We start from the raw sequence: 19,640 nt of genomic DNA, 5'->3' as shown, positions 1-19,640 counted from the left end.
TTGCTCTCTAGGACTGGAATATTCTTGTCAATAAGAGTGTGTGCGCGCACACACACACACACGTGCAAAGACTGACGACAAGCACCTTTGCCAATTGTGCTGCACCTATTTTGAGCAGGGTCTCACTGAACCTGGAGCCTCTTGGTTCTGATTGTTGGGCTGGCTTGGAGGAATCCACCTGTCCCTGCCTCCCCACCAGTGAGGTTACAGATGTGCACAGCAGCATCCAGTTTTTCCATGGGTGCCAGGGATCCAAACCCAAGTCCTCTTGTTTGCACAACAGGTACTTTATCAACCGAACCATCCCCCCAGCCCCTGTGGGCAGATATCTCTTTTCATTTTTCCCGTTTTGTGTGTATGTTGTGAGTCTGTATAAGTTCATATGCACCATGTGTACACAGAAGTCTGCAGAGGGGAAAAGATGTTGGATACCCTGGCACTGGAGTTACGTGAGTCACGTGAGCCTAGGAATCAAACCAAATCCACCATAAGAACAAGAACACTCTTACTCAGTGAGCTCTCTCTCCAACCCATTTTCAGGAATCAGGACCACACTGAACTGTCTGCAGCAGCTGCTCACAGATGTCACCCCCTAACACACCCCAGCTATACTGCAACTCAGTTTTAAGAGCAGCTTACTTCACAGAGTCGTGCATAGTCTTACAAATGTGCAAAAGGGCATTCAGGATGACAGGGTCCTTGGTTGGCTCCTGCTGGTGCCTAGGAGACATTAAGAGACAACTGTGAAAGCTCTGTCCATGGTCATGAAAGAGCAGGTCGGGTTCTCCTCAGCTATGTGTGTATGTCTAGGAACCCTAGTGCATCTGTGAGACATGCTGCCCTGGCTTGCTCTCAGTCCTTCTGTACGGCACAAGGTGCTCCTTACACGATGGACTGCTCTTCCTTGCAAAATCGCAGGAAGTTATAGTACATTTAACACTTTCTGTAGCTGCCCACAACCTGCACAAAAGTTAAGTGCCAGACAAAACGTGACATAAGAGGACAGACTCCCAAAATGAACTTTCATGTAAAGCAGGTGTATTCGTTCCAAGTATAATAAAGATAAAGCAGTCGATATTAATCTTTAGGAAAGACTTCATTTAAACATTTGTATTCATTTATCATCATGGTATGCATTTGTGTGGGTGTGTGCAGGCATGCTGCAACATGTGTGTGGAGGTCAGAGGAACATGTGTGTGGAACTCAGGTTCAGGATTGCATGACAAGTGCCTTACCCCATGGACTGTCATACCAGGCCAGGAATTAATCTTCTAGAAAGGTAAGCAGAAGGTCGGGATGGGTAAAGGCAGATGCCACTATGCCTGACAATCCATACGGTGGAAGTAGAAAGCTAACTCAAGTTCCCTCTGACGTCCCTACCTGCCCTGCAGCATACACACACACATGTGAATACACATATGCATGCACACACACATGCATGTGCATAAACACACGTGTACACATACATATACCCACATACCTGCACTTGTGTATACACACATGCCCCCACACACACATGCATAAGTACATGTGTACACATATGCATACCCACATACCTGCACTTGTGCACACACACACATGCCCACACACAGAAATGAAAGTAATTAAAAACCTTTTTAAAATAAGAAGATAACAATAAACAGAATATTTTGGAGTAACATTAAACTCAATTTTCTAAACTCACCTATATTTATGTACTCCCTATTTAGAGCAATTTCTGTTTTACACTGTAGCCTTCCCCTACAAGAACTGATCTGAAATCACTGATAAACTGAACTAGTTACATGCTGTCCACTACATTCTAAATCAGTGTGCATCAGTGTGTAACTTTAAAAATGGGCTTCATCTGTGTCCCCAGACTGTCACCCTCATCTCTCCTTCCTCCTCCTTCCTATGACACACACGCTCTCTCTTCCTGTTTCTGTATCTCACCCACACTCCTCCCTTAATTATCATGTCTTTTCGTTCAGCCTCATCCCTTACAAGGTTGAGGGGTTTTATTCCAGCTTTGGGTTTTCTGAAATAGAATCTGGTGGTGCTGCCCAGGCTGGTTTCAAACTCTAGGGCCTAAGCAATCCTTCTGCCTCAGCTTCCTGAGTATCTGGAACTGCAATCTCATGCCACCATGTGCATGAGGGCAAGGTTATAGGTTCCCTAGTTCTAGAACAATGTCCACATACAATGGGATCTTGACACACTCGCATGGGACAGTCTCCACGGTTTGACAGGCAGTTCATGGATCTGCTTGGCTAGGAAAGGTTCTATCTTCAACACTTAATGCCTTAGAATAAAAACAAACAAACAAAAAACAAAACCCAAAAAACCACAACTAAATTAAAATTAAAGTGATGGGAAGACGGCTCAGCAGGTAACACATTCTTGCTGCGTAAGCAAGAAGACTGGAGTTCAAATCCCTGGTGCCTTGTGAAAAACCAGACATGGCTGTGCACTGCCTGTACATTACATGGAACCCTACCAGTAAACGGTTTTAAGAAACATGGACTTGGGGTTGGGGATTTAGCTCAGTGGTAGAGCGCTTACCTAGGAAGCGCAAGGCCCTGGGTTCGGTCCCCAGCTCCGAAAAAAAGAACCAAAAAAAAAAAAAAAAAAAAGAAACATGGACTTGGGGGCTGGAGAGATGGCTCAGCGGTTAAGAGCACTGACTGCTCTTCCAGAGGTCCTGAGTTCAAATCCCAGCAACCACATGGTGACTCACAACCATCTGTGATGGGATCTGATGCCCTCTTCTGGTGTGTCTGAAGACAGTGTACTCACAGACATAAAATAATAAATAAATAAATAAATCTTTAAAAAAGAAAAGAAACATGGACTTAAGAAAATGACAGGAACTCAACTAGAAAAGGAACCTGAAGCGCTCTGCTATGTGCCCGGCCCAAGACAGAAGCTTTCTTGGCACGGGTTCCTTCTGCATACGCCTGTTTCCATCTCTAAATGCTGCTCAGTAAGCAGTCGGATGTGCATCTCCTTCAGTGTGCATGTGGCAGCAAACCGACTGCTGCGACCCCAGTACTCGGGACGCTGAGACAAGCTCATCTGCAAGGTCAAGGCCACCCAGGGCTACATAGAATGTACCAGGGTAGCCATGGCTATTTAAGACCCTGACTGAAGCAGAACAAACCTAATGCAAAGAAAGGTTCCTAAAATCATGATGAAGGCATGGAACTAGTGGTCAGCACCAGCATCCTGTCAATATATGTGGTAATTTATACTTAGCCTTTTTTTTTAAACATTTATTTATTTTGGTGTGTGTGTGTGTGTGTGTGTGTGTGTGTGTGTGTGTGTGTGTGTGTGTGTGTTCCATGGCATGCGTATGAAATTGGTTCCCTCCTTCCATTATATGGGTTCTGGGGACTGAACTTAGGTCACCAGGCTTAGTGGCAGGCATCTGCACCTGCTAAGCCATCTCTCCCAACCTTCTTTTGCTTTCTTAAGCATTGATTACTAACTTTTAAAATGATGCCTGATGTTTAGAAAATTATTAAGGGATTTGAAAGATGTCTCAGCAGCTAAGAGCATTTCCTTCCAGGTTCAGCTCCCACACGGTGGCTCACGGCCACCTAGAACTCTAGTTCCAGAGGATCTGATGCTCTCTTCTGATGCCCATGGGCTCCTGTACACACAGTACGCATAAGTCAGGCACACGCACGCACATATATATTTATACACACAGTACACATAAGTCAGGCACACGCACGCACATATATATTTATACACACAGTACACATAAGTCAGGCACACGCACGCACATATATATTTATACACACAGTACACATAAGTCAGGCACACGCACGCACATATACATATATACACACAGTACACATAAGGCAGGCACACGCACGCACATATATATTTATACACACAGTACACATAAGTCAGGCACACGCACGCACATATATATTTATACACACAGTACACATAAGTCAGGCACACGCACGCACATATACATTTATACACACAGTACACATAAGTCAGGCACACGCACGCACATATATATTTATATACACAGTACACATAAGTCAGGCACACGCACGCACATATATATTTATACACACAGTACACATAAGTCAGGCACACGCATGCACATATATATTTATACACACAGTACACATAAGTCAGGCACACGCACGCACATATACATTTATACACATAGTACACATAAGTCAGGCACACGCACGCACATATATATTTAAAACAAAACTGTAAAGATTTACGTGTCTACGTGTTCAGCTTGCAGGCACCTGTTGCATCATGGACACAGCGAATGCCCACAGCACTCAGAAGACAGCATCAGGCCCCGGAACTGGGGTGACAGGTAGTTGTGAGCTTAGGAGGATGCTGTGAACTGAATCCTGGGCCAATCCAAGAGCAACAAGAGCTCTTAACTACCAACACATTTTTTTCAACCCCCAATAAGAAAAAAAAAATGGTGGGAGAGGGGTTCATTTCAGTTTACAGCTCACAGTCTGTCATGAAGAAAAGTCAGGGCAGAAACCAAAGGACTTCAAAGGAATGCTGCTTACTGCTCTATTCCCAAGGCTGCTCGGCTTATCTTCTTTTTTATTTTTATTTTAGTACCTATTAAATTACTTTAAATAATCTTTATATATAAACATATAATATATTACATATGTTATATATAATATATAATATGTATATATAATATGCTTGTATCTATAATATATTTAAATTTAAATATTTAAATATAATATAATAATATATTATATAAGTATATGTATATGCATATACTTAAATAACATGTATTATACATATAATTCTCTCTCTCTCTCCCTCACACACATACACACACTCTCTCACACACACACACACACACACACACACACACACACACACACACACACACGGTCTTGCTAACTTTGAACCCACCATCTGCCTGCCTCAGCCTCCTGGCAATGGGATTATAGGACTGAGCCATTGTGGCCGGCATGGCTAGCAGGGCACCTGCCCTTAGTGTGTTCTGCTTAAGGTGTTTCAGGGATGAGGCATGCTTACAGCACTAGGCTTCAGAGTACATAAACCACTAACACAGTTCGAGTGGTACTAGGACTCTGGGCCGCCAGTTGTGCCATCTTGTACTCACTTGATAAAGGCTTCCATTATGCACTTGCAAACCTCCACCCGCACACTCTCTTTCTGGAACATGTCCAGAAATGGTAGAAACTTTTCCTAGGAGTAGAGAAAGCATCTGATGTGTAACTGACACAACTAGAAAGAAAGAATTTGTGGGTCATTTTTGGGAGTTGGGAGGTGTCAGATAAGCAGAAGGAACACCCAGGAGTCCCTGGAAGACCTGGCTTGGAATTCTTTTGTTGTTGTTGCTGCTGCTGCTGCTGTTGTTGTTGTTAATGATTACAGACTAAACAGCCTTGATCCAAAATCTGAAATAGATGTTCTCAATTCCATAATTTTCAGGAAAGTGTCAACGCGATGCCTCAAGCTCTCTCTCAGGACATTCTGTGTCGCTGCTGCTGCACAGTTTGGTAGGGCCCAGGACATGTCAGCCACACCCCTGAGCTGCATCATTAGTCTCCTGTACAGAATTATTAGGCTACTGTATGAAACTCTGGCTTTGTAAGGGCATATATGAAACACAAGTGAATTCTATGCTTAGATTTGGGTCCTATGAAAGTCCTCAAATCTAAGAACAAAATACCAAGTATGAAATGCTTCTTTCCCTGAGCATCTGGATAACAGGTGCTCAACCTGCGGCATACGGGGTGCACACCACTCTGATGAGGAAGAAATTAAAGAGAAACAGCATTTTTCTTCCAGTCTGTGTGTACTGTATTTCCTAATGGTGCTTCAGTCATTGGAACATAATTGCTTATTAAATGGATAGGGCCTCTTTTACAAAGTCTACTAAGTATTCCTGGCCTGGGTAACAGGAAAACATTAGTGCAACAGAAGACACTCGTCTCAAAAGGTCATAGGAGATGCTACTCACCACTGAGAAAAGAACTGAGAAATCGTGGAAGTGGGCGATGACTTTCTTAATTATTGACTGAAGCTGTGAAACAGAACACAAGTTGCTTAATAAAAACTGTGTGTTCAAAAAAGGAAGCCCTCCTTCAGCACGCCCCACTAGAATCACAACAGTTAGCCCAGACTGCTCAAGGAAGGAAACAGATCAGGTTAGGCCTGACTCAGTCAGTTGCCTTCTCTACCTCATCCTTCAGCGGGGAATGTGTCTTGGGCTCAGTCCCTTCTCCTGGGTGCAGTGTCCCATGATGATTAAGTAGGACCACCCATGTGCTTTCTGCTTATCTTTCAAAATAAAAGGAAGCCCAGGGTGGCTTGAGCCACAGTGTGTTGCCAAGGATATCTTGGATCTTCTAATCCTTTCACCTCTGCCACCCCAATGCTCAGGTTATAGGTATGTGCCACAACGCCTGTCTTATGTGGCTCTGGGGTATCTACTCCAGGGCTTTGTACATGCTAGACAAGCACTCTGCCAACTGAACGACACCCCTGGATCTCATCCCAGCCTCTGCTGCTAGTCTAGCAGACCATAGTCTCACACAACTATTCAATCTGTGAGTGAAGCATGAAAGCGGTTAGAACCAACATGGGAATAGATGAGTGTTTATGTGTTAATAAAACTTTATTTAAACAAAGTAGTGATGGGCTACAAGTGGGTATGGGCCACAAACTGCCATCTCCTATTGTAGCGCACCATGGTCCTGTATTTCTTTATTACGTTAGTGAGAGGAAGATGATAGAGTTTACCAGTGGAGTCAAGGGTCACTGACCCAAAGATCTGTACCAAGCCTCAGGAATGCCCAGAGCTTCCTGGCTGCTGCCTTTATCCCAGGTATACAGAGTCCTGGCCAAAAACAGCTTGGCCTGGGAGAACCAGGAAGATGCTGCTTCTAAATAAAAAGCAATTCTTGGCCTTTGGATGCTACCCAGAACATTTCCTGACTAACTCCTTGATGTACTAGAAACTGTTGCCATATCTTCTCTCAAGATCTATAAGCAAAAAATTAGAATTGTACAAGCTCACTTCTTAAGAAAAGAGCTGGTCAGGAGTGTTGAGGGAAAGACTAAGGTGACTGCTAGAAGGGAGATAGTGAGTGGGTTGTAAATCTCTCTTATGAAAAGGCTTAAAAAGTCCTAAAAGGGCCAGGGACATAGCTCAGCAGGTAAGAGCACTTGCCACCAAGACTAACGACCTAAGGTTGATTCCTGGAACCCATATTAAAAAGCCCAATGCCACGGTGACACTTCCAATCCCAGCACCCAGGAGACAGGGGGTCTCTGTGAGTTCCAGGCCGGCCAGTCTGGTCTATATACAGTACCATCACCCAGGAACAAAGATGACCAACAAACAAAACAGAGAAGGAGGAAAGTCCACAGGCAGCTAGCCTGGAACTGCTCAGAAACAAGGTGGGGAGAGACCTGCTCCTGAACTGTCCCTCGGACTTGTACATGATACCAAGGCACAAGTGGGAAGTGCAAACTTGTTACCTGGGGGTAGGAGTCCTCAAATGCTCGATCTGGAGTCATGTGCTTGATGACATCAGCCAGAACAGTGTTAACTTCTCGTTTCTGTACAGGGAACATAAACCAGCTCTATTGTCAGGCTGAGAGCACTGGCTATCCTCCTGGGAGGAAACACTGACAGGCCCATGATACCGGGCTGAGTAGACAGCTTGGCAGCACATGCAAGGCCCTGGGTTCATCCCAGGACCAAAACCCAACCAAAGAAACAGACAAATAAAAAGCCGCACACCTTCCAGGAAATAATCTCAAATATTCTGAAAGAATAAATACAAGGAAAAAAAATCCAATCCGCGGCCTCAGTCTAGTACACATCTCCCCTACCCTCCAAGATGGCTACATTACTAGTCAGTACTGAACACTGGTCCACAAATATAAAGTCATTTAGGCTACTTTCTGCCTACCTGGCCCAGGTTCCTGCCTCAGCACCTGGAAAGTGAACCACATTGTGGGAAGAGTGTAGACTCACCCCTTACAAGCCATCTGCCCTAACTGCTCACTTTAGTCATCTGTGCCAGGACTTAGCCATGTAGAGCCCAAATCTAGCCTATTGTTACATAACCAGCAAGTGAAGAACAGTTTCACATTCATCCCAGAGACAGACGGCATTTCATGACAGCAAAATTTCTGAGATCCGAATTTTCAGTGTGTGTACAGGAACTCATTCTGTCTGCTATAACAGAACGCCATGTGGAGGTAGTTTTAAGGTACAGAGCTTTCCTAATGGTGGCCCTAGATGCTCAGAGTCTCAGATTAGGGCACCAACAGACTCAGTCTGCAGAAAGTCTGCTTCTCACTAACAACTCCTGCACAGGGCCCTCTAAGGATGGAAGGGCCAATGGACTCCTTTGGGATTTTGTTTTAAGGCTACTAATCCTACCCAAGAGGGTGCCATTCACATGACATGATACATCTTTCTAAATTACACTGGCGTCCTTGGGATAGTTAAAGAGAGTTGGTATGTATGACCTGCGCTCAGAATGCCAGCCAACAGCATGAGCCATAGGCAGCTGCCTGTGGCTCCAGGTTTTAATACTAAGGCCTCAGCAAACAGGTTTGGGCATGTGAATCCAGGAGGCAGGGTGGACACAAACATCCAAGCCATAACCCTGCACTAACTGGCAAAAGGCTTGGTGCTCAAGCATAATGGTCTGAGTTGGGGTCCGCAGCACCCATATAAGAAGCTAGGAGCAGCTCTGTGTACCTGTAACTCCACGACTGGAGATAGCTGGGAACAGGGTGACTAGAGATAGGATTGCTGACTACCAACCTGCTCAAAAAACAGCAAGGGCCACATTCCGAGAACTCACTCTGCCTCAGGGAAGTGAGGCTAAGAGTAAGATGGTTCTTCCTCTGGCCTCTGATAGTAAACGTGTTCATATACACACAGCCCTCCCATACACCTATAATATCGATAAATGAGATGGACGGCTGGAGAGACGGCTCAGCAGTCTCTCCTATCTATCATGAGGCCCAGAGTTTGAAGTCAATACCCACAGGCTCATAAAGGCCTGTGAGTGTAGGTGAAGGCACCTGACTCTGACACTTCTGCTTCCACAGGCACACACATACATGCATGCAGCAACACCCCCATAGACAGACAGACAGACAGCCACATGCACACGCACGCGCACGCACATACACAAACACACAAACACACACACACACACACGAAGTAAGACTTAAAAAAAGACCTCCATGTGTGCATAGAGAGTACACACATATGCACACCAAATTATTTAATGTTTTTAAAACAAGTTAACTCTGCCAAGAAGGTCAGAAGAACCCACTTCTTCCTGCTTCTAAAGTCCTTCTATGATGATTCCAAAATTCCCCAAACTACGGTCCAGTCTGCACCCAGGAAGAGAAGTATTGGTATTTGCTTGTGGGTGGGAAGCATATGCAGGCTCTGAATGTCTGAAAATGCTAAACAACAATATTAAATAAAAATTCTAAAAGAGGGAAATGCTGCCTTCTACATGCACTTCAGCATCCCAGTGGCTGTTTAGCCTCGTCTGACAGCACTGTCCAGCCCGATGTGGCAGTGTCATGCCAGTGTGAGACACACTTGCTCACAACACATGCTAACGCTCCTCAGACAGTGACTTCTAAGAGCTGGGCTGAGTGGTTTGTGCCTATACCTCCAGCTACTCCTTGAGCCCAGGACTTGGAGACCTGTCCGAACAACACAGCAAGGCCCCAGCTCAAGTACCACTGCAACATTCCTAAGTGGGCAGACTCTGTTGCTGTGGTAACCATTAAAGCACAGAACCCTTTGGAAAACCACCCCAGTCATACTCACCGTGAAATGCCTGCAGGTGTACTCCACCCAAACCTCGGCACAATTAATGTAGTCCTACAAAGAAAGGGAAAGTAGCTTTAGGGTGAGCACAACACCTCTTAACAGAGCTGTAGGAGAGAGACGGGCTGTCTGGCTGACTCTTACGGTTGGAGTATGTCCCTCACAGGCTCCCATGCTGGGGCTGCTCTGGGAGGGTGTAGAACATACAGTGGGGAGGCAGAGCTGGAGGAGGTGGTCCTGGCCTCCAGCCTGGTCTCTCTGCTTCCCGACTCCACCGAGCTGTAACAGGCTACACACAGCACAAGCCCCTACCGCGTGAACCTAGTTCCTCTGCCACCTCACCTCCCTGCCCTCACGATCGTTTCCTCTCGATTGGGAGCCAAAATAAACTGCCTCCCTTAGGTTCCTTCTGCCCCCGCACTTGGTCAGAGCAGCAAGCCACTTAATTGACTGACATGTGTCACCATGAAAAGCAAGCTATAAAAGGAAACAAGTAGCCCGAAGCTAACTGCAGATTCTGATCTCCGCATTGTTCCTTAGGCCAAGATGCAAATCTAGGCAGCTCTGCCTGACTTAAGGAGCAAAGGGACCAAGATGTGAGGAGCCCTTGCTCCTCAGCACAGAACCCCAGGGGAGATCTGACTGAGAGTTCAAGGTTTGCCTGTGGCCTTAAAAATAAAGCATTTGATGTACAGAAGGGTTGTAAATCTCTCTCATGAAAAAGTCTCAAAAGTCCTTAAAGGGGCCAGGGACACAGCTCTCAGCAGGTAGGAGCACTTGCCACCATGACTAACAACCTAGGTTGATTCCTAGAATCCACGTTAAACCCATGTTTTTTGAGGCAGGGTCTCCCTTATGTAGCACAGACTGATCTCAAACACTTCATCCTCCTGCCTCAGACTCCTGAACACTGCAATTACAGATGTGAAGCACCACAGAGGGCTAAAGCTCGTTTCTTTAAAAACAAAATGTGGGGTTGGAGATTTAACTCAGCAGTAGAGCGCTTGCCTAGCAAGCACAAGGCCCTGGGTTCGGTCCTCAGCTCCGGAAAAAAAAAAAAAAAGACAAAATAAAAACAAAATGTATGGAGCTAGAGAGATGGCTTGGCAGTTAAGAACAACTGTTGCTCTTTGCAGAGAGCCCAGGTTTCTCCCAGCACCCATGTGGTGGCTCATAACCATCCATAACGTCAGTCCCAGGGGACCCAATGGCTGCTTCTGGCCTCCACAGTCACTGCACACATATGGTGAACAGACACACACACAGGCAAAACACCCACACGCATTGTTTAAAATTAAGTGTATATTACACAACTTCTATAAAAACAGTGGCTCTACAGTCTAAATGCCCACTCACCTGAGGACTCTTCAATTTAGTGATGACTTTCCAAGCTTCATTGAGAATCTGAAGTCGGTCGTTCTCGGGAGGATCCGCCAAGGCCAAGTTTACGCCCAGTGAACGGAAAAGGAGATGCTAAGAAAGCAGCAAGCAGTTGTGTTACTAGAGATGTGAGTCAAAATAACGAGACTTAACAAGAAAAGGAAAGGCTCCAACATTCCGTCTGTCTGTCTCCAGGGAAACCTTCTCAAGGCTTCTTTCGGAGATTTTATGGATCCACTCAACGACTCTGAGAAACTCAGGGCTGGCTCCGGCTGCCAAAGCATCTCAGGGCAGAGGATCATCTGCATCTGTCGGAGCCTGAGCTCCGCCCCAGCACACCTCAAAGTGAGCTGCCGGCTTAGGAGAGTGGTCTACTCTGCAGGTCTAATCTGGAGGAAGTTTCCACTATTTTGGGGGGACAAGGGAGCGAGAATACGTGTGTTCACACATATGCGCATGCATATGAAAAGGCCATGGATCAGACTTGAGTGCTGTTCCTCAGGAGCTGCCTACCTTGGTTTTTTCTCAATTTTTTTTTTTTTAAGATTTGGGTATTTATTTTATGAGTATATGAGTACATATATGTATATGAGTAGACTGTAGCTGTCTCTGGACACAAGAGGGTTTCAGATCCCATTATGGATGGTCGTGACCCACCATGTGGTTGCTGGAGATTGAACTCAGGACCTCTGGAAGAGCCTTGGTTTTTGTGACAAGGTCTCTTATTAGCACTTGGACATTACCAATTAGGCTGGCTGACTGGCCAGTGGTCTGTCTGTCTCTACCTGCCCAGCACTGGGATGACAGGCACACGGTATCACTCCAGGCTTTTATACAGGCATCAAATTCAGGTCCTCAATCAAGCTTGTACAAGTATTTAACTGACTGTGCAGCCCTCATAGCCCAAAAGCAAATGCATTTGAAAGACATGTGACTGAAGTCCTTCCTAAGTACTCCTCAGTGAGTATTCACAGACTCTGAGCTCAAGTCCCCACACGGCATTTATGCACAGCACTGACACAGCATGAATGACCCCAAATCTCAGCCATCTTCCATCGTGTCCTTTGGAAACCGAGCTTTCAGTGTCTCTTTAGGCCCACACTGCCCCCACCCCTGTCTCTACCCTCCAAGGCAATCAGATAAGCACTGTCTGTCTCTCCTCCCATTAGGCAGCAAGTCCAGAGCCTACCTTGGGGAAGCCAGACTCGTCACACTCTTTAATCATGCCGATGAAGTCCATAGACCTGGTGGCAATGAACTCAGCCCTGAAAGCTGACATCACGGAGTTCAGGAGCAAAGCACTGCAAGACACAGACACTAATCACTCAAAGCTTCCTCAGATGCAAGTCTCTTATTTATTTATTTATTTACTTCTGTTTGTACAGTGAGAGCAAGTCTTTCTCTGTAGCCTAGGCTGGCATTGAACCTACAGACTTCCCATTTCTACACCTCAAATTCTGGGATTACAGATAAGTGTCACCAGACCGGACTTGCAAGCCACATTTAATGCTAGGAAGTATACTTCCAAGAAGGGTGACTGACAGCTTTTAATGGAAGGTTAGAAAGAAAAAACAATCGAAGCAGCAGACATTGCAAAGGGCAGCCTCTGAGGCTGCCACAGACCCACTGATTGTTGGAATTTGACAATGTTTGAATTAACTAAATGGACAGACGGGAGATCAGCTACAGTCTGATCCACTTAAGTAGAAGTGAGCCTTCAAGAGGGTGGTGTACTAACAAAACTCAATATTCAATAACAACTTGGGGCCTTGCTACAAATATGTACCTTTTATAAAAGGAATTTCTAATGAAAAGAGACCTTTGAATTTTTGGTACTTGAGGCAGAACAAACCCACTCAAGGATGTATACAGACATATCTGCCACCAAAAGAGTAGCAAAAGAGAATCTCATATACCCAGGAGGTAGGAGGACCAAGTACAACCTGGTCCTACCACTTACCACAGCCCCATAAGGAAAAGGCTAATAGTATCACCCCCATTTTGTGGATGGGGAAGACTGAGGCACAAGGCTGTCAGGTGAGTGGCCCAAGATCACAAAGCTAAGATGGAATGGAGCTGAGGCAGGCCTGAGACCAGGCAATCCGACTCCATTGTTCTGAACCTCCAGAGGCTCACCTGTCACCCCACGTTAGAGGCAGAAGGTCAAAAGCATGAACAGAAAGAAGCAAGTGATGGCTGAGGAGACAGCTCAGTTGGCAAAGTGCTTACTGCCCATATGAGGAGCTGGGTTCAAATTTCAGCACCTCTATAAAGACCTGGGTGTGGGGGTGCACACCTGCAACCCCACTGCTGGGCAGGCAGAGGCAGTGAGATACCTAGGGCTTGATGGCCAGTCAGGCTAACGGAATCAGTGAGCTACAGGTTCATGAGAGACCCAGCTCCAAAAAAGTAAGGTGGAGAGCAACAGGGAAAGACACCTAACATTGGCGTCTGTGCATGCACTTAGACACCCGCACACATGTCCACACATGTCCACACATGTCCACACACACACACACACACACAGGTAGGCATACACATATACACATGCACACACACACACACACACACACACACACAGGTAGGCATACACATATACACATGCACACACACACACACACACACACACACAGGTAGGCATACACACACACACACACGCGCACACACACACACACACACACACAGGTAGGCATACACATATACACATGCACACACACACACACACACACACAGGTAGGCATACACATATACACATGCACACACACACACACACACACAGGTAGGCATACACATATACACATGCACACACACACACACACACACACAGGTAGGCATACACATATACACATGCACACACACACACGCACACACACACACACACACACACACAGGTAGGCATACACATATACACATGCACACACACACACGCACACACACACACACACACACACACAGGTAGGCATACACATATACACATGCACACACACACACACACACACAGGTAGGCATACACATATACACATGCACACACACACACACACACACAGGTAGGCATACACATATACACACGCACACACACACACACACAGGTAGGCATACACATATACACACACACACACACACACACACACACAGGTAGGCATACACATATACACATGCACACACACACACACACACACACACAGGTAGGCATACACATATACACACGCACACACACACACACACAGGTAGGCATACACATATACACACACACACACACACACACACACACAGGTAGGCATACACATATACACATGCACACACACACACACACACACACACACACACACACACACACACACATGCATATGCAGCCACTAACTCCAACTTCAAGCCCGTGCCTTACAGTCTTTAAAGTACTTACTTGTTCCCTAGTTTCTTACACCTTTCCATCATCTCCGTCAGCAAAGCCTAGAAGTTTAAGAGGGAAGCATCAGCATGGCGGATTCAATTCATTTCCGAGGCATTAAAGGGATGGATAAAGAACCGGGGCTGGGCATCAGGTGCGTCCAGGGTCAGGACCAGCCTCTCCAGCCACCAAAGTGGAGACAGACTCGGCTGAGATGTGTCTGCCCACACTCACAGAGGACATGGGTGGCATCATCCTACCCATACGGTCACTACAGAACGATGGGCAAGACAAGGGTGGAAAGTTCCTAAGTTTGTATGACACTTCTACCTGTTTGTCAAAGGGCCTGTGGCCTGCTCAGTAATTCAGTCAAAGAGCAATCGACAAACACCAGGCCACAGCCCAGTGCCCACTAGTCACAGAACAACAGCTTGCTGTTGTGTTCTCACCTTTCCCACCCAGGTGCACGACTCTTCTCCCATTTCACAGAAGAGAAACTGAGGCATGGCACAACAACAGATTTTAGTCACGGTCACACTGCCAGCAATCAGGGCCAGCAGCGACCCCAAATGAGCCGGCACCAAAGAGTACATTCTTTGCCACGTGTCCTTTCCTAAGTTCCAAGAGTGTCCTTCCCGCTGAAAGGGAACGGTTTACTCCTGGGTACTAATGGCTTTGGAGCTATCTTAAGACAATGACGTGTCTTCAAAAGTGTCCTGGGTTTTATGTTTTGTTTTGAAAAAAATCGATGCATGAAGTGGCCTCTAGGGCAGTGGTTTGGGAACAGTTTTGTATACAGAGAAGGTCAAGCCTAGGACAGAAGGGTTAATGTTAGCCTTCTAGACACTGAGCCTCGGGTGTTAGAAAACTTTCCTCTCTTCTACATGCTTTGTCATTGAACTGGAGGCCTGGAAAACAGCAAATCCTGCACACACAGGCTATGCCAGACAAGGCAAGGGCTTGCTCTAAGGAGTAGAAATGAGGTTTGACCCTGAAGTCAAAATAACTGCCCGGGCATTTTTAGGATCCCTTTTTAAATTTTGGGCTGTGTCCCACATCAAATAGATCCTGTTGTGGACTAATCATGTGGCCCCATCTCTAATTCCAATGAGACCTTAAGCAGGAAGTGGTGGCCCTTTGCCTTTGGGGAAGGACTAAGGTTAACTGAGGTCATCAGGGTCGGACTCCATCCAAAAGGATTAGCATCCTTATGAAGGAAGGTAGGGAGAGCAGGGAGGTATATGCACATAGGAAAGGACACAGGAAGGATGCAGCCATTTGCACACAGAGGAGGGAGGCCTCGTCAGAGACCAGCTGCAGCATCTCGACCTTGCTTGGCCTTCAAGGCCCCCAGAACATCAAAGGCAGCAAAAGCCTGTTGCTCAGGTCTCCCAGTCTGTGTTCCCCTGCTGGAGGGCGGGAGTTATCTAACAAATATTCCACCAAGCTATGGCAGCCTCACTCTGATTTTCCTTGTAGACTTGGTCATGTGATCCATTTCTGGCCACTGAGACAGGCTGGGAAGCATTCTAAGGACTTCAAGAGGAAAAAAAAAAAAAACAAATCATGATGTAAGGGTTAGAGAGGCTGCAGACACCTCGCTCCTAGGAGGAAACTGCAGAACAGAAGGACAGACGGAGGTTGCCTGGCCCAGAATGCCTTGCTGTTGAAGGATATATGGAACTATGATTTGTCAGTCAGGCCTGTTGACTACCTGTTCCTCACAGCCAGAAGCATCCCGACTGTTGCTAAGAGGCTGTCTCAATGGTTTCCTGACCCACTGCTACATGAAAAGTTACCCTTGATGACTAACACTAAGTGCAGTCTCGGAAAGGTTGGGAAAGGAACCTTCTATACAACTGTGATACTCCACAGCATACAACACTCATTCAAAACCGACCGAAGGAGTATGACTGAAGGAGTAAAGGTAACACACTGACCAATGTCTGGGGTACAGGGGAGAAGAAGGTAGGGAGGATGGCAGGCTTGTGTAGTCTTACCACAGTGTCTATACTCACTGAGCCCATCTCGCCGGACCTATATTTTTTAACATTTTCAAGATAGGATCTTGTTATGTAGCCTAGGCTAGCCTCAACCTCAGATTCACTATGTAGCCCTGACTGGCCTCAAACTTGAGGTAACCCTCCTGCCTTAACCTCCAACAACTGAGATTATGTCACCCTGCCTGTCCTATGTTTTACAATGTTTAAGGAGTAATTTCCAGAAAGCAGACTAGAATAAACAGTTCCTTGGGTCAGTCTATCAGGAGACTCCTAGAAGAGACAAGTTCAAAGACACCTGTTGGTTTCAGAGTTGGTACCACACTGCTGGCCTCCTTTCAGTTGTGTGATATCTAAGCTGTGGCCACCTCCATTGTAAAGCCAAGATGGTAAGAGCACACACAGAATTTGGATAATTGAACCAGAGCAATCCCCAGACATGGCGCCAGGTGCGCCTCAACAAAGCCATCGCTGTATGACAGGCTCAAAGACTTCCCTTTGTCTGTGACTCAGCTGCCTACTCCACAAGGTCACACAGCCTTCCACGCACCTCCAGAAATGACTGATAGTCACGGAGCTCCCTGAGAGTTCACTGGGTAACGAGGGGAGCGTGTGCTGCAAGGCCAAGGGAGGGAAAGGCTTCAGAAAAGTGACACACGTAAGATCTCATGCAAACACAGGGCGGTGGGAAAGAATATAAACCCAACAGGGTAGGAATGGGCCTGAGACAGAACACTGACAATTTACAGATGGCAGGATTTTAGGTGGCTACTTTCTCTCACAATTCTGCATGTTGACTAGACTAGCACACTTATCCATCCCCCTTCTTGTCTGTCACAGCTATCAACAACCCTCCCCTCCCTAACTCAAGCTGGTATGCTTCTGCCACCTGCCACTCCTCAGAGCACTGCTCTCTTCAGACTATCTTCTTTCCAAATCCTCCAGGGTTCCCTGTTTTCAGGATGTGGCTTTAATCACCTCTGCAGCTGGACCCAGCCTGACCCTGACACTGCAGCCCCCTCTTCTCAAGTACTGTGGGAGCCTTACCATGCACGTGTCTACCAATTAGCACGGCCCCCTCCCTGCTAGCCCCCTGTTCTTCAGTAAAGTTCAGGTCTCCATTTATTTCCGCAAGGCCTTCCAGGATCACCTACCACAATGAAAGCCACTAACATCATAGTCCCCAACCATAATCCTTAGATAAAAGTATGCCTATTTTGCAGATGCCAAAACTGAGGTGGATGGAGTCATCAACCCAAGGCACAACAGACCCACTGTCCACCTCCCAGGGCCAGCCCTTGGGCTGCACTTTCTTCTGTCCTACAAGCTACACTATGAGACTCAGGAGGGACCCTGTGACTCTTTAAGAATCACAGCTGAAGTTGGGCCCAGGCCTTCCCCCCTTACTCCCTCCTCTAAATACGCGGCAACACAGTTCCTCAGGGGATTTTTTTTCCCATCACCTACAGCGAACTGTGTGTGATGTGCCTTTTCTGTGCATGGTGTGCTGAAATGAAGTGGCAATCTTTTACTGACTACAATCTCATTTCAGCTGTAGAAAGGAAGGAAAGTCTTGCCTTCAAACGATAATAGGAAAAGTCTTCCAGATAATCACCTTTTCTTACACTTTAAATTTCTGTCATCACTGTCATTACCATCATCACTGTCATCATCACTATCACTGAGACAGGGTCCTCCTATGTAGCCCAGGCTAGCCTCAAACTTATGATCCTCCTGCCTCACTTCCCAAACGTTGGCTTTACTGTCCTGCCACGGCACACCTGGCTGAGAATTTCTATTCCTGTTTGCAATGTATACATCAGGTGCTTGCAGCTACAGTCCCACCGCACCTGCCTGAGCTGTGTACCAGACTTTACAACACCCTATTTGGAGGCTCAGCTAAAGACACACAGCTCTGGCCTCCTCTTGCCTCATTCCCAGCTATCCAACAGCTCTTAGCACCAAACACTGTCACATGGTCCCTTCAACTCCACCTTCCAAACTGACATCAGTTCATCTACTATTGGAAATGATTAACTTTTTTTAACAAGATACTGCAAGTCCCTTCCCTAAGTGCCCCGAGAACACAGTTTATCATTATTTAGGTGACCTAATTTTTCAGCCACTTCTACTGCATGATGATTTCCTATGTGGTACTCCCCACCCCCACCCCCGAAAGTTCTATTCCCAGCCTCTGTCTCCTCTGAGATTCCTGGTGTTTCAAATAAAAGCCAGGGCGCCTATGACGCCCACCTTGCTTTTTTCTTTTTTTTTTAATCATCTGATTTTGTCTTTTATTAAAATAAGAAAAAAAGTGATCTCATTTCAATGCATTAATCCTGCTCGTAGGAGTTTCAGTCACTCAGAGGAAGGCTGAGGGGTTATTTCCACAGTGGAGTTTGTGGCACCTTTTTTGCCCAGGAGGTGACCACATGTGGTTGCTAAGGACACACACAGCACCCTGCAGCTCTTCAAACTCCTTTCCTTTAGACTATGCAGACAGTGGCACATGCTGTAATTTCTGTACTTGGGAGACTGAGGCAGGAGGATCATGAGCTCCAGGCCAGCCTGGGTTTCCAGCAAGACCCCAACTGAACATAAGGATGTATGTAGGACACCCACTCACACAGGAAAAGCACTGTATTGGTTTAGTCCAGATACAAACTAGAAAACAGAAATTGTCACAGATAAAGGTACCATGCTCTCAGAGCCTAGGAGCAAGGCAGCCGGCATCCACTGCCCCATGACATGGTCACAGAGCTGAGGGCAGACCCAATCACGCCAACATCAAAGCCCTTACTTTGACACTAGGCTACTCAATGGCTTACGACCCACACAGTAATTGAGTAGACCTGCTGCTTCTGCTCAGCTATGTAAGAGAACAGCCTCATGTCAATACACACAGACCCTCATAACCAAGGCCCTGCTGCCTACCTCTGGCTTTGTACCATTACAACCACAAGAACCTAAGTGTTCAGGGCGAGATGCTCACTGTTACTTCTCCAAGATCAACTCCCAAGAGAGGTACTGT

The 19,640-nt window shown here is 46.3% G+C and overlaps 1 protein-coding gene across 2 annotated transcripts in view; it reads right to left on the bottom strand.

Annotated features, from left to right (window-relative positions):
- The window catches only part of Vps35l (VPS35 endosomal protein sorting factor like), a 104,119-nt gene that overhangs the window by 43,868 nt on the left and 40,611 nt on the right, over window positions 1-19,640 (bottom strand). The window contains 8 exon segments of one of the 2 annotated variants that reach the window (NM_001399656.1): window positions 640-720; window positions 5,120-5,205; window positions 5,984-6,046; window positions 7,507-7,587; window positions 9,842-9,895; window positions 11,198-11,314; window positions 12,411-12,522; window positions 14,625-14,671. In NM_001399656.1, the coding sequence (NP_001386585.1) occupies window positions 640-720; window positions 5,120-5,205; window positions 5,984-6,046; window positions 7,507-7,587; window positions 9,842-9,895; window positions 11,198-11,314; window positions 12,411-12,522; window positions 14,625-14,671 (641 nt within the window). 2 annotated transcript variants of the gene reach the window in all.

Source organism: Rattus norvegicus, chromosome 1 (genome assembly GCF_021556685.1).
Source record: "Rattus norvegicus strain SHRSP/BbbUtx chromosome 1, alternate assembly SHRSP_T2T, whole genome shotgun sequence".
In the NCBI taxonomy this organism is placed as follows: domain Eukaryota; kingdom Metazoa; phylum Chordata; class Mammalia; order Rodentia; family Muridae; genus Rattus; species Rattus norvegicus.
The sequence above is the reverse complement of the archived record's forward strand: the minus strand, read 5'-3'. Positions and strand labels throughout refer to the sequence as shown.